The sequence below is a fragment of the Panicum virgatum genome, chromosome 1K (assembly GCF_016808335.1).
Source record: "Panicum virgatum strain AP13 chromosome 1K, P.virgatum_v5, whole genome shotgun sequence".
In the NCBI taxonomy this organism is placed as follows: domain Eukaryota; kingdom Viridiplantae; phylum Streptophyta; class Magnoliopsida; order Poales; family Poaceae; genus Panicum; species Panicum virgatum.
In genome coordinates, this window is record NC_053136.1 from 8583891 (window position 1) to 8598085 (window position 14195).

General features: G+C 44.5%; 1 protein-coding gene across 1 annotated transcript; it reads left to right on the top strand.

Annotated features, from left to right (window-relative positions):
• The first annotated feature begins 5052 nt into the window (after window positions 1–5052).
• Window positions 5053–8054, top strand: LOC120680536 (protein WVD2-like 5). Its single transcript, XM_039962062.1, has 7 exons — window positions 5053–5630; window positions 5745–5894; window positions 6010–6071; window positions 6427–6586; window positions 6676–6747; window positions 6833–6943; window positions 7473–8054. Exons 1-7 carry the CDS (start codon window positions 5400–5402, stop codon window positions 7866–7868), a joined length of 1182 nt encoding a protein of 393 aa, XP_039817996.1. The 5' UTR covers window positions 5053–5399; the 3' UTR covers window positions 7869–8054.
• The last annotated feature ends 6141 nt before the right edge of the window (window positions 8055–14195 follow it).

Sequence of the window (14195 nt, forward strand, 5' to 3'; positions counted from 1 at the left end):
TGATTTGATATACCCTGTTGAGCTAGATGCAGGTCTTGTTTATGGATGCACACGTGCTTGTGACTAGTTGTTGCTCATATCATTGTATCCCTGAATGCTTTCACTTACACTTCCTGCATTGCATTCATTGCATAGCATTTGTTCAGGGGGAGTCTCAGTTTCAAGGGGAGCTTTAGGTCTAAGCCTTGATGTGTGCATGTGCCAACAAGGGGGAGAAGTTAGTGATCGAACCAGAGGGAAACTTGTTGTGCACAGGGATTTGAGAGTGCATACATGAGTGCATACATGTGGTGAGAGTTGCACTGGTAAGGGGGAAATGCATTCAATGGGAGTTTCTGCTTTGTTTAGCTCCTAGTTTTCCCTCCGCTTCTGGCATGACTGTGTCGAGCCCTGCCTCTATCTTTGAGGAGTCATGCCTGTGTTTGATCGATTGCGTCGAGCCATTGCCCTTGTCTGAGGGAATCGATCTTTGCTTGGTCAAGTGACTTGTTCTTGCTTCTCTTGAGCTTTTGTCACTTGTTCAAGTTCTCTCTTGCTTCTTTGTTCTTCACTGTTTTTGTTTCAATCTTGGTTCGTTTGTGGTGTGTTGACAATGCACTCATCAAGGGGGAGATTGAGAAATGTTGAGTACTCTATCCTGCTTGTGATGAGTGAATTGTCAACCGTGCGGTGTGATCATTCACTTGGTCTTTGGATTGCAGGTACACGGGCGTCAAGTGTCAACGGAGAGCTGCCGTGGAGGTGCTGTGGCCGATGGACCGTGCGGTGGACGGCGGTGAAGGGCAGCCGGGACCGGAGCTCGTGCCAGGCGGCAGCTGTGGCGTCCACTCCTAGATCGAGGGCGCAAGCGGCGACGGAAGGCGGGTTTCTTGGTTTGCGCCACAAAACCAAGGAGGCGGACATCGGTTGAAGACGCCAAGTCGTGGAGGCACGGGCGTTGGTCTCGGGACTGACGGAGGCGACGGGTGTCGATGGCGTCTAGGGCCTCGCTGTGGGCGAGGAGGTGACGGGCGTCGGGCGGCGTCTAGGGCCGTCAGGAGGCCGAGGCGGGAACAGCGTCTAGGGCCACGGCGTGGAGGCGGGAATCTTCTCGTGCGTGGTGTTTTGACGGCTTTCTCAAAACCGGCCACCTACCCGGGTTTCGCGGACCCCCCCAAACCGCGAACTGGATCTTCATCGACATGGCGGCATTGCGGAGAAGACTTCGAGTCGAAGAAAGAAACTCCGCCGTCGGATGAGATTGTGTACATATTTTCGGTTTTGCCCCTACGGGCATTTTAGTGTCTAGTTTGAGTCGAGGGTATTTTGGACCCCTGCGTGGGCACTTTAAATACCCCTCACCCTCTCCTCTTTCCTTGGGCGCCAGCTAGACAGAAACAGATCGTCACCACCATCTCTCCTGGCGCCGGCTCCTCCCTGTCTCTCCTCTCTGTTCGTCCTTCTTCTCTCTAGGCCAAGGATGTTAGGGATGGATTTTTGAGTTCTTGTACTGAGATTGATCGGGAAAGGAGGCCCAATCCCCCTTGTGCCCTCCGGGGTTTTGAATTCATTTCAATCTCATACGATTTGTGCTTTGGTTTGATTGAAATTCGATTTTCCTTTCTCGATTCTCGAACTCAAGATGACGGGTTGTTTCTTGACGATTTTGTGACTCCTTGGGGTGTTCCTAATCCATCTTGTCTAGCCCTAAAACCCTCGGATTCACGAGCTCCTTCGAATTTAAGTTTTGGCGTTCTTGAGAAAACCCCAATCTTGCTTAGAATTTCGTCGATTTCTCCCAAACCATGGAGTGATTCGTCGATTCCTTCCGTGGACCTGTTCACAAGTCCCTTGTGATCATGCATGCAAAATTTGGTGAGATTTGGACTTGATTTGGCCACTCGATCATCGAGTTCTTGGAAGAACGCGGGCTGAAAAATGTTTCTGGACAGAGTTCTTCCGAGCACCGGTTAAACCGACGCTTGTGCTCATTGGCATCGGTTCAACCGGTGAGTGGGTGTTTCCTGCGTTAGGGTTTTCTGTTGCTCACTTGTTGCACCGGTGTTCTAGCTCTCCATGAGCATCGGTTCAACCGGTGCATGTTTCCAGTGTGCTGTTTTTGATCGTTTGACCGACGTATAAACTTTGGTAGACATCAGTTCATCCGGTGATCAGAACATTTTGATTTGGAGCTTCTTTGGTCAATTGCACCGATGCAAAGCCTTTGATTTCGTCGGTTTAACCGGTGCATTGAAATCTCGATTTTGTTGCCCCTCTGGACAACTGCACCGACGCCAGAGGTTGATTTTGTCGGATCATCCTATGTATGCACACCGGTTGAACCGACGCTGTTCAAACCTCTGCGTCGGATCAACCGGTGCGTGCCTTTCTTTTGCTTCCGGCTCTGTCTCACTGGTCTAACCGACGCCTACGAGTTTATCTACGTCGGTTCAACCGGTGACATATACCGTGCCTGTTTTGCTCCATCTCTTCGAGTTTGCTTCCGCAGTTGCTCTCGTTTGTTCCTAGGGTTTTCGTGTGTTGGTGTAGCTCATCCATAGCTACTCCACGCTGTGCCTAGGTCTCTTGGGTTGGGTGCGTGCCTTGGGACTTAGCCGGAGCTTTCTTTTGCAAGAAATTTTTATTGGCTCCCATTCATTCCCCTCTGGTCGCCCCTTTCGGTCCCTCAAAAGAAGTGTTGAACTTTGTAATAACATGATGGAAACCACGTCAGCTCCACATCAGCACATCTGATTTCCATGAAGAGCACTAGGAGAACCCAACAAATAGCAATAAAAAGAAAGGAAACATAATTTTAAATACCTAATAACAACATAAAAGCAAAAAAAAAAGAAGAAGAAGAAGGCGATTTTGTACCAAAGAGCAATATATGTGAAGCAATCACCACTCCCCTTTCCCTCTCTTTCTGCTTGACCTACCAGGGGATGTAATCATGCAATTGGCCTTCCAAACCCTAGTTTGGACCATGGAATGACTTCGCAAAAGTAGACATGTATTGTGAGAATTTGCCCAAATGACCTTTCTTAGGCATGTTCATGAAAATGAAATAAAAAAAAGAAATGACCAGTTGGGATCAGGATGGGATGGAATGATGGACATTGGATGCACCGCCCTGTCCCCGACCCTACACTTCATTCTCAGCACCAGACAAGGGTCTACAGAGAAAGAAACTTGACCTCACAATGCTATGCTTATCAAGATGAAGAATCATCTGGCTACAAAAAACAGTGCAAAAGTAATGTGTATCATCCTGTTGTTATCACAACTATATACATAGGATGGGAACATCATCTTGTGTGAACCCAACCATCGATCGAGAGAGGCTTGGTTTTGTTGGTTCTGTCGGTAAACCACAGCTGTTACAAACGAGCTTCTGTGGATAAGTTGTTGACTACTGATGACTAGGCTAAAAGGTTAGGAGACTAGAGTCATTTTCTCAGAAAAAGGAGGATAGGATTTAGGAGCGGAGGGAGCCAATAATAATAATAATAATAATAATAATAATAATAATAATAATAATAATAATAATAATAATAATAATAATAATAGGACTCGAAGAAAACTCAAGTTACTCACATGCTTTTGGCCTATGTTGAATTTAAGATAAGAGCTAACCTCTGGAAGAGCAAAGCTGGCAAGCCTAATTAGGTTAATATCGGATTGCTTGCAAAGTTTCAATCCTATTTTTTTTATCTTTGGTCTTGAAAGTTAGTCCTTTCTATTTTTTCATTTACATGCCTTGTTCCCAAATTTTTTGAAGTCTATTTTTCGTCCAGATGTTAAACCACATATTGAATAGACGTATAATTGAGCTCTTTTTAAATTTTTTGTTGACGCATCTGACTCAATTGTAATAAGGCCCATGGTGGTCCATGTGTTTGCACACGAGGTTGTGAATTGGATTTATATTCCAACTTTCTACTTTGAGCCTATATCCATGTTTACAAAAAAAAGTGACAAAAGCCTAACATTTCACAGATCATTTTCACTCTTGAGGTTCACTAACTTACTAAAACTAAGTTTATTCTAGGTATGTCCAACAATAAGGAAGCACACATGGATTGCGCCAAAGCTTAAGCAGACATTAGGCCCTGTTTGGCCTTCGACATCTCCTAAAACAGCTGGTGAAGCAGCTTTTCTGGTGAAGCTGATGTTATTTTGAAAAAACGTCTGGTGAAACAACTTATTCTTGTTCTTCATGAGTGGATAGAAGAGGTGAAGCCGGTGAAGTTAGTATTTTTGGCTCCTGCGTAGTGTAAGCCCTTTTCCGGCTTAACGAGATGCTTCATGGATGAAGCTGTTGCATTTATACCCGTTTGACACGGCTTCAAGTGAAGCTCTCTGTGAAGCTATTCAAGAAGAGAGCCGTATATCACATTACCAAATGCCAATGTTTAAGTGAGATTCATAGGACATGTGCATCTCTTAGATTAACTTACTTTTACAATAGCTTTGAGGGAATAGGATGATATATTTAATCTAATATAAACGAGTGTTGCATATCATACCGTTATTGGAAATGTTGGATATCACGCCACTAAAGCTGCATGATAAGACAAGATATTAAATTAAAAAAGGTTGTAATGTAACAATAGTATGATGAAGATGGATCTAAGAATCATGTCCAAATAGACGCATAACTTGCATCACTGACATGTTCTATAATATAGTTGATGCATGTAGATAAAAAAGAAGAGTATTGCAGAAGGGAAGAGAACATCTAGTTAACTCATCAGTATGATATCCTCTCATAGTTTTCCTGAACCCATAAATCATTCTTTTCACCTTTCATAATTCTATGTTCATCACTAGAGATTTCGTGACGGTTTGCCATTTGCGTACCTAGCAATAACTGTGATGTAATTTTAAGAGAATTTATTTCATTTGAACTATCCTTTTCCCCTGATGAGAACATAAGATTCCATTTTAAGATCTAAGGACAGGAGATATTGAAAGGAGGAACTGGGGACAAAAAGGAAAAAGAAAACAGTAGGAAAACAAACAGAGAAAAAAAAAGAAAAACAATGAAAAAACAGCAAGATTGGAGACGAGTAACCACCCCCAGCCCAAACAGAGTCACCACCACCTACAACCCCCGCTGTCTCCTCCCTATGGATTCCCTGCCACAAGCGGCCCTTCTCCGCGGAAGCCGGCGAGCCGCCGCCTGCCCCATCCTCCCCGCCGCGCTCCTCCGCACCGCCATTCCTCATCACTCCCCTCGGGTGAGGTAAAGAAGCGATCTTTCCACCATCTCCCGCCCCCTCCGGCAGCGTAGGCGCCGCACGCATTTCGTGCGCGGTTGCTCGGCTAGATCTGCGCGCATTTGGCGTTTCTCAGGCGTAGATCTCGCTTCTACCTCATTTCCCTCGGGGAGGTGCGTCGGTGGCGGCTTGGTTGAGATGGAGGATGTGGTCGATGACGTCATCGACGCAACGGGTCCGGCGGCGGCCGTCGAGGATGGGGCCAGTGGGAAGTCTGCATTGCCTAGCTTAGGGGGCCATGGTGAGGAAGAGCATGGGGAGAAAGGCAATGAGGATAACTCAGGGGAGAGCGAGGTGATCAACCCGCCCGAAGAGGCTGGCGGGGAGGCCACCTCGCCCGCCGAGGGCAGGAAGCCTCGCCTTTCCAAGGTGAGCTCTTGACGGTGATGTCTCGTAATGCTTTAGTGACAGTCTTCTACATATCAGTAGAATAATGTTACCTTGTGCTATTGTGCTGATTGGCATTCCCTAATGTATTTTTAGGGGACCCAAAGTCATGGACCTAAGGCTGTGAAGTCTAAGAGCCCAAGGAGTGGAGATGAAGCTCAGTCAAGGAGAAGGACCCCCAATTCTTCTCTTCCTAAGGCACCTGTTGCCCGGGTATCCAATGGTGATGCCAGTGTCTGTAGTAATGTAAGTAATTTACATGATGGTGCACTTTGTTTTAATATCTGCCCTTATGGATATCTGGAATCAGCTTCCTGCCCAATCTAGTCAGATCTGACATGGCTTGTTTCACTTTTATCAGAAAGCTGTCAAGAATGAGTCTCACTCATCTTCCAAGGATGCTGCATTGCTGGATGACTCCAAGTAAGTTGCTTCGTCCTTTCTGTTTGCATATGTCTATTAAGATCAGAATAATCCGAGAAAAAAAGAGATGCAGTAATGGACAAATGCCTAATGGTGTATTAGTTTATATACCTCAAATGGAGATCTTCACCACAAATAATGCTATTTTAGAACTATTCCAGAATCCAGAGTTCCAGACAAGAGTATCCCCCTTCCCGTTTATTTTTGCTCAATGTTTTTTCACATTTACTCTTAGTTATTCCCTGAGTAGGCATTGTAGATGCACTCGATAGTTATTTTTGAATAGAGTTATCTAATACAGCTATATGTTTGGAGAATCTCTTGTGCTATTTATATTCAACACGCTCAAATGCAGGGAGAAAAGGAGAACTCAAAAGTCGTCAGGCCAGCACTCTTCCATCAAAAGAGATGAAGAAGATTCCAACTGTGAGAGTACAAAGCCTCGAAAAGTTGGCAGCACTCCTTCATACGGCTTCACCTTCAAGTGTGATGAGAGATCTGAAAAAAGGCGAGAGGTGAAATCTTGTTTAGCTATTTTATTTGCTGATTCCATTTTGAAAGATGTATATTGCCTATTTGGTTCACCCATTCTTCAATTGAATAGTTCTATTTGAAGCTTGAGGAGAAGATTCATGCAAGAGAATTAGAAATAAGCAATTTGCAAGCTAAATCAAAGGTATTCTTATTTGCCCTTCTTTTGGGAAATGTTGCTTTCCACATCTCTATGTTGCTTGCTGATAATATTTCTTTAAAATGCATAGGAAACTGAAGAGGCAGAACTCAAAATGCTGCGGAAAAGTTTGAATTTCAAGGCAACACCAATGCCAAGCTTCTATAAGGAACCAACTCCTGCCAAAGTTGAATTGAAAAAGGTAATTTAGTGATTAATGACTCACGGCTAGCTATAGTCCCTTATACTTTGAGTGAACTTGTGACTGTTATGCCTTATGAACATGTGTGGAATCATCACTCATTCAATCATGCAGCATGACTCTATTAGTTATAGTCAACGATGGCCTCTTGCCATTTGAAAATATGTATTTTACAGATATAAAGGAGGCGAAGTTGAAACTATTATATAGTTTAGCTTGAACCTGGAAGCCTTTAATTCTCATGAAACCCCTGTTACCGGTTGGGATTCGAATCTTGATACCAATTGCTTTAAGACAAAATCAGAGGAACGTCTCTCCCTCCTTTAAAAGAACTCATGATAACATGGTAAACTGCAGTTGGATATTTTGTTTTTCTCTATTTACATATGTAGGGAATGTTCTGTTGTTGATCATCTCGAGTGTATATATATTACTATTGGCCAAATATGGAGTTTGTTTTTCAAACTAATTATCTGTTTTCCAGCTCTGACATGGTAATATTACTCACCGTATGCTGGTATTGTTGTAGATCCCCCCAACCAGAGCTAAATCACCAAAGCTTGGCCGTTCTAAAAACAAGTCCACACCAGAGACTGAAGAAAATACCACGTCGGACCAACCTGCCAGCCTGAGCCTTGAGGAAAAGGTTTCTCAGAATGGTGTGAAAAAACCAAGCCCATCAAATTCAGCAAAGAAGCCCCAGAGGAAGTCACTCCCCAGATTGCCATCACAGGAAACAGGTCTGCTCGACGACACAGCAAGCTCATCACCTGCAAGGCAGCTAAAGAACACCAAGCCAATTAAAGGTAGTGCTCAAGAGACACAGTCAGCTACAGGGCATCTACAAGGAACTGAGGTGAAGCCAGATTCCGTTCAGGGTCCGATCCAAGCTGGAGCTAATCCTGATGAACAGATTGCCGTCTAGCGAAACTCTCGGTGACTAAACCAACTGTTTTGAGATGGATGGTGTGCCCCCCGGCATTGTATAATATTGTGCTTGTCTACTAGAGTAACTTGTGACCTGTATTATGTGTATTATGCTATGTGATATACTCCTGTTTCGTTTTCCTGGAGTTGAGCCTGTACGCTGCTTATCTAGATAGCTTTTGTTCATAGCCTACAGATACGTCCAAATTGTCCCAGTCGTTTGCAGTTTGTCGTCAGAGCAATTGGTAAACTTCCTAATTGATCAAGTGCCTGCAAACACATCCTAACTAATATCCATGCAATGAAGGCCTTGTTACTTGAATCTGATCCATGTGAAATTTTTTCCCCAGCCCCCGCGTCGCCCTCCTCAGGGCGGCTCGGGCGGAACACCAAGCCCCGCGCCGCCAGCCCCTCCAGCATCGCTCCCCCCACTCGCCGTCACCGAAGCGGCTGCCGGAAGCCCGCGCAGCCACAAGGAAGGTGGTGGCGGGGCTCCACTTCCCTCCTCATTTTCTCCCCTCTCACGCTCTCTTGGAGGAGGCCCTGGCCATGACGGCGGCGGCCGGACCTGGGCGTCCGCGGCCGGATCCGGACTGGGGCAGGCCGGATCCACCACCTTGGCCTCCGGATCTACCTCCCAGCGCTCTCGGGGTGCCGGGGACATGCGGCGGCGGCCGGCTGCAGCTCGGCCTAGTTCTGCAGACGGAGCCGCCTGTGCGCGTTGTGTGTCGGGTGGCGCGGGCGCGGATGGTTGCAGGTGGCGTGCATCGAGCTGCGCCTTGGCCTGGCTGTGGTGGCGCCGGAAGCCGATGCGCGGCGTCGCCCGGCAACTGTTGTGCCCGGGGCCGCCCGCGTGGCTTGGCTTGTCGTGCGGCCTTCCGCAGCCGTTTGCGGGCGGGGCTGCGGCGTCGGCCGCGTTCTCGGCTGCGGCGGCACCCTTGTCTTGGCTGCGTCACCCCGCGGTGGGCACGCGACGTCTGCTCTCCTGGTGTCGTCTCTAGCACGGTGGGCGGGCAGGCTTCTTGTGTCGGCGCCTGCAACCTGTGTGACGATGTGTCGGTGGCGGCGTGGAGCCGTGGTCGACAGCGGTTTGCTTGGACGTATGTCAGCGGTCGTCGTGGTGACATCGTTGATTGCGGCCGTGCAAGGCTCCCCAGCAGCGCCATGGTGGTGGGGCTGGCGGCGCCGGTCGTTCCCTTATTCTGCGGTGATGATGCGGGTGAAAATCCATCCCTTCTTGGGACGGCGTCGATGGCGCCTTTGGCGTCATGTCCTTCGTGAAGGCGATGTCGGGCATCTCTGTTGCGCGGAAGGCATTGTCGATCATTTTCAGCTGGGACGCTTTCTTGGCGGTGGCTGCTTCTAATAGTGTGTTTTCTTTCTTTCTTTCTATTTTTCCTTTATTTAAAAAACAAATTTTCTAGTTTATAGCTTTGGTTGTGTGGTAACTCGAGTCGATGACCCAATCCGACCGAGTGGAGTTCTTTGATGAGGCTCGTGTCGATGTCTCAATCCGACCGGGCAGTGGTAGGTTATGGTGGCTCGTGTCGACGTCCCAATCCGACCGAGCAGTTTTCGCGGAGGCTCGGGTCGATGCCCCAATCCGACAGGGCGGAGTTTTTTTCGCTGTGGCTCGTGTCGATGTCCCAATCCGATTGGGCAAAGTTGAGTGAGTTCCGGTTGATGCCCCAATCCAACCGACTGTTGTTCAGTTGCAGGTGTTGTAGTTGTAGGTGTTGTAGTTGTTTAGTTTTTGGGCCTAGTTTACCTATAAACATGGTCAATTCTCTTCTTCTTATTAATGAACGCCGAACCGTAAGGTTCTGGATCTTTCGAAAAAAATGAAGGCCTTGTTTAGTTGCAAAATTCAAAATTCCAAAACTATCACATGTAATGAGAATCTTATATGCATGAAGTATTAAATCTAGATGAAATAAAAAATTAATTGCATAGTTTGCTTTGTAAATTACGAGACGAATCTAGTGAGCCTAATTAGACCATGATTAGACATTAAATTGTTACAGTAATTACTACAATAATCATATGCTAATGACATATTAATTAGTCTTAATAAATTCATCTCGTAATTTACAGACTAGTTCTGTAATTAGTTTTATAATTAGTCTATATTTAATATTTTAAATGTAAAAAGATTTCATTTCAAAAACTTTAGAGACGCAACTAAACAAGGCCGAAATATCTCTGCAAGACTGCAAAAGTCAGAGTTCTAGGCTATGGCGAAAGAACGCTGTGCTTACAGTTTTTTATTCATTTTGTCTGCGTGCGCTATTTGGGGTCACTTGCGTTGAAACAAATTATTATCCAACACGCAGCTTCTCCATATTCTAAAATAAATTGTTCCGTTGGAACAAATTATTCTGTTAGAGAAAAAAGTTTTATTGGAATCAAAATTAAAATTTGTTCAGTTGGATCTAATCTTAACCTTAAAAATGAAAAAATATTCCACTGAAACAAATTGTTCTGTTGGAACAAAATGGAAAAAAATGTTTCACTGAAACTTGCAGGAGGAGGAAAAAAAAGAAAACTGCACCAGTGGGCCGGCGAACCACCAGGAGCGAGCCGGCGCTTGTGCGACAGATCAGCTCGCATCCGCGCACGTGACCTCGAGGATTGGCGCACACTATCAGGAGCTGACACGTTGCAAAAGCCGTGCTAGCAAAGGAAGCGGAAAGGCCCAATATGCAGGAATCTAAATGGGCCGTAATTACCATGGTGAACTGAGTAGTAAAATGATACGGTTTCAAACAAAAAATATGAATATTTTTTCAACCAAACACTCCAATTAGAAACCGATTTCACTATTATATTTTTTACAATGAGATGTTCAAAATAAGACCATACTTGATATGTTTAGTTAGAACAATCTAATTGTGAAGGTGGAACAATTCGATTATGAAGCAGGAACAATTGTTCTATTTTAACAAAAACTGTTCCAGCTCCGAAAAAAGATCTAGCTTAATTTTTTTTCCAGCATTAAATAATGTTCCAGCTGCAAATATAGTTAAGTGTTGTCTAGTTTTGAAAATCTTGTAGAGAGAAATGTAATGGTGTAATCAACATTTGATCTGAACATCTGGTTCACAAGCTACAGTTTTTTTTTTCTTAATGTGTATTTGCACAAAATTTCATGTAATGAAAGTGATCGGGTGCTCTAGCCTAAGAGGGGGAGGTGGTGAATTAGACACTCTAAAATCTTAACCTATGGCTCCAACTAGTTTGCACAAAACTTAAACTAAATCAAGCTATCTAGATGCGCAACTACGATTCACCTTAGTGTAAAACCCTCATCCCAAAAGAGTTTAGCAATCTATAGCCAATCCTATCAAGATACTAAACTATGAAAGTAAAGGCACACAAGTTGCAATATGAAATGCGGAAGCTTAAAGAGAGGTATAAGAGGAGGCAAACTCTTGATGCGAGAATTTATCCCGTGGTTCGGATTGCCACAAAGGCGCCCCTACATCCACGTTGTTGAAGTACTCATGAAGAGTATCGCTTCCCGGTAATCAAGTCTTTTCCGTGAACACAATCACGATAATCTTGATCCCGATTTCCACTAAGGGAGATTGCCCACGAAGGAGGGGTTTCCGTCCCCCGCACAAAGTTGTCGACGCCGCTCCACACCAAATCGGAGGGTCGTTGATGTGCCGGCGAGCCACCAATGCTCCAAGGAGGCCGGCGCACCAAAATACAAGTTTGGTTCACTTTAGAACCAGCCACAAGGATCTCAACCTTGCTTGTTCACTCACTCAAGAGCTAATCTAGCACTCACACTTTACAAAGCTAGTGCTAAAACCTAAGAATATGATCTTTATGCTCTTGGATGTCTTGGAGGTGTTGTTGGATGTGTATGTGATGTCTTGGGACTCTAGCAACTCCAGCAAACTCAAAATGGATGGGGAAGAACATATATACAGGCCACACACTTGAACTAGCCGTTTGGAGTCGTTGGGCACATTTCTGCATAGGCATCGGAACTTCCGATGCTGGAGCGTCGGTTCTTCCGGTCACTCTACGCTCTAAGTAGCCGTCGGCTTCTCTGACACAGTTGCAGCCACTCCAGGGACCACCGGATGAACCGATGCTATGGCGTCGGAACTTCCGGTGACACAAGATCTTTATGTAGCTGTTGCCCTTGTTGACGTCATTGCTCCGACGCTATACACCGGTGGCCATCGGTTCTTCCGGTGCTAAAGTGCTGGCTGCTTCACGCTTGACATCGTCTCTGGAACATAGTACATTGATTGCACCGATGCTTGGTTTGACACCGATGGTTCAACTGGTGCTATACTCTTTCTTCACCTGATCTCCAGAGGCGCTCTGTCTTGCACCAAAACCAGGGTGTCGGTTCTTCCGACAACCATCGGATACACCGATACTTAAGGCATCGGTTCTTCCGGTGCTCTTGCTTTCAGTAGAACTCGTCCAATTCAGCGTTTCTTTGAGTTCTTTCTTCGTGTTTTGTTTTGTATGGTCTTTTACTTCATCCCTGGGATCTAGAAATATTCACTCAACAAAACCATTAGTCCCATTGATTGTGTTGTCATACGATCACCAAAATCACTCGAAATGGCATAAATGGTGCCATGTTCATTACAATCTCCTCATTTTTGGTGATTGATGACAACACAATCAAAGCAAGCATAAAATTTGCAAAAATTATCAAATTGAACCACTTATACTTGCTTGGATGCTTACCATCATCCAATTGATAGTTTGGCCTCCCCCTAAAACCATGATTTCCCATTTGTTCCTCCCCCTATTTTCTACTCCTCTCTCATATGTTGACTTGATCCACTCAGCATTTCTCTCTTTTTGAAATATACTTTTTTTTGGGAACATCTCTCCCCCTTTGTTGGGAACATGCCTTGCTTTGATCCACATCTTTCCCCATTTGGAATCAAATTACCTAAAAGGTCTTGCAAAACAATATAGCTCAACAGAAGATTAGTAGTCTAGGGAGTTATTTCCATGACTTATGATCTAAATGTATGATATCAATGAAGATATCAATTGAAAATTTCACTATAGTGGATCACAAAATCACAAAACTAGCATGACATGAGCTAAGTTTTTCATAAGTATGTGCACAAAATGATAATGTGAAAATCAAGTGCACAACTAGATGTTTCATCAAGAAGGCTTAGATCATATCATGCTTGGAGGTAGCTCTATAAAAATAAGGATTTGACAAAGATACCAATTGAATAAAATTAGAACCTTGCATACTTCCGGGGGTTTCTTTGTTTACCTTGCATGTACCAATTTGAAAGTGACTTGCAACAATTGAAGTCTTTAAAAGATGAGCACTTGGTACACCAAGATTAAGCAAATATATGAGCACATAGTCTATGAACTTAGATATAAGCATTTAAGTGTAATTGAACATGGCTCAATATGCATGTAAGCACAATTTATCTAATCACTCTTATAGAGTTGTTTGTTCACATTGAGCGTGAATAATGTTGTCTTAGAGTGTTAACTCCGTCGTGAGACTACAAAAGATAAACTTACAAACATGTTAGTCTCAAAATCACAACTCATAGGATGAACTCCCCCCTAAATGTGTGCATTTAGTCTTTGAATCACCAAGCAAATGTATGCACATTGATTTTGACACAATTAGAAGGTTTACCCTATAGCTTGTGTTCATGGTACACATATGAAATACATACCTTATGAAGTCCATGTACTATGAAGGGTAACCTTATGTAACTTTCTACACACTTATCAAACCATGTAGGTTGCTCATGGGTTGGATTCATGACACAAGCAACCTACCATATATAACACTAAGAAATGCAAAACATGCAAATATCCTAGCAAGAGCAATGGAGCTACATGATGCTCGAATTGAAATCTAGCTATCATTACCTTATGGGGGACTTGGGCAATAAATGTCCAAGTTTTGAGCTTAGCTTGTTTTGGCTTGAACCTTCACTTCAACTTGTAAGCTAAGCCTCCAAATCCCCCGAAGTCATTCTTGGGCTTCAAGTCTCCTTTGGAACCCACACCATTTGAGGCCCCTTCATGTTGGTGATGATGTCCTTGGGCACCCAAATGGAGTGGTTCCAACTCCTTTCCTTCTTCCCAACCTTGTGAGCAACCACCTTGTCATTTGTCTTCTTTTTGACCACATAGGAGGTGCTATTACTTTTGTTCCTCCGGTTGGACTTGGTGTAGATGAGAGACCTCTTGATTATGAGCTTCTTCTTATTCTTTCCATACGAAAGCTTCTTTTTTGGTTGAGGACACTTGTTGGACTTGTGGCCTTTTTTTGTGGCACTTGGAGCAAGTCACGGTG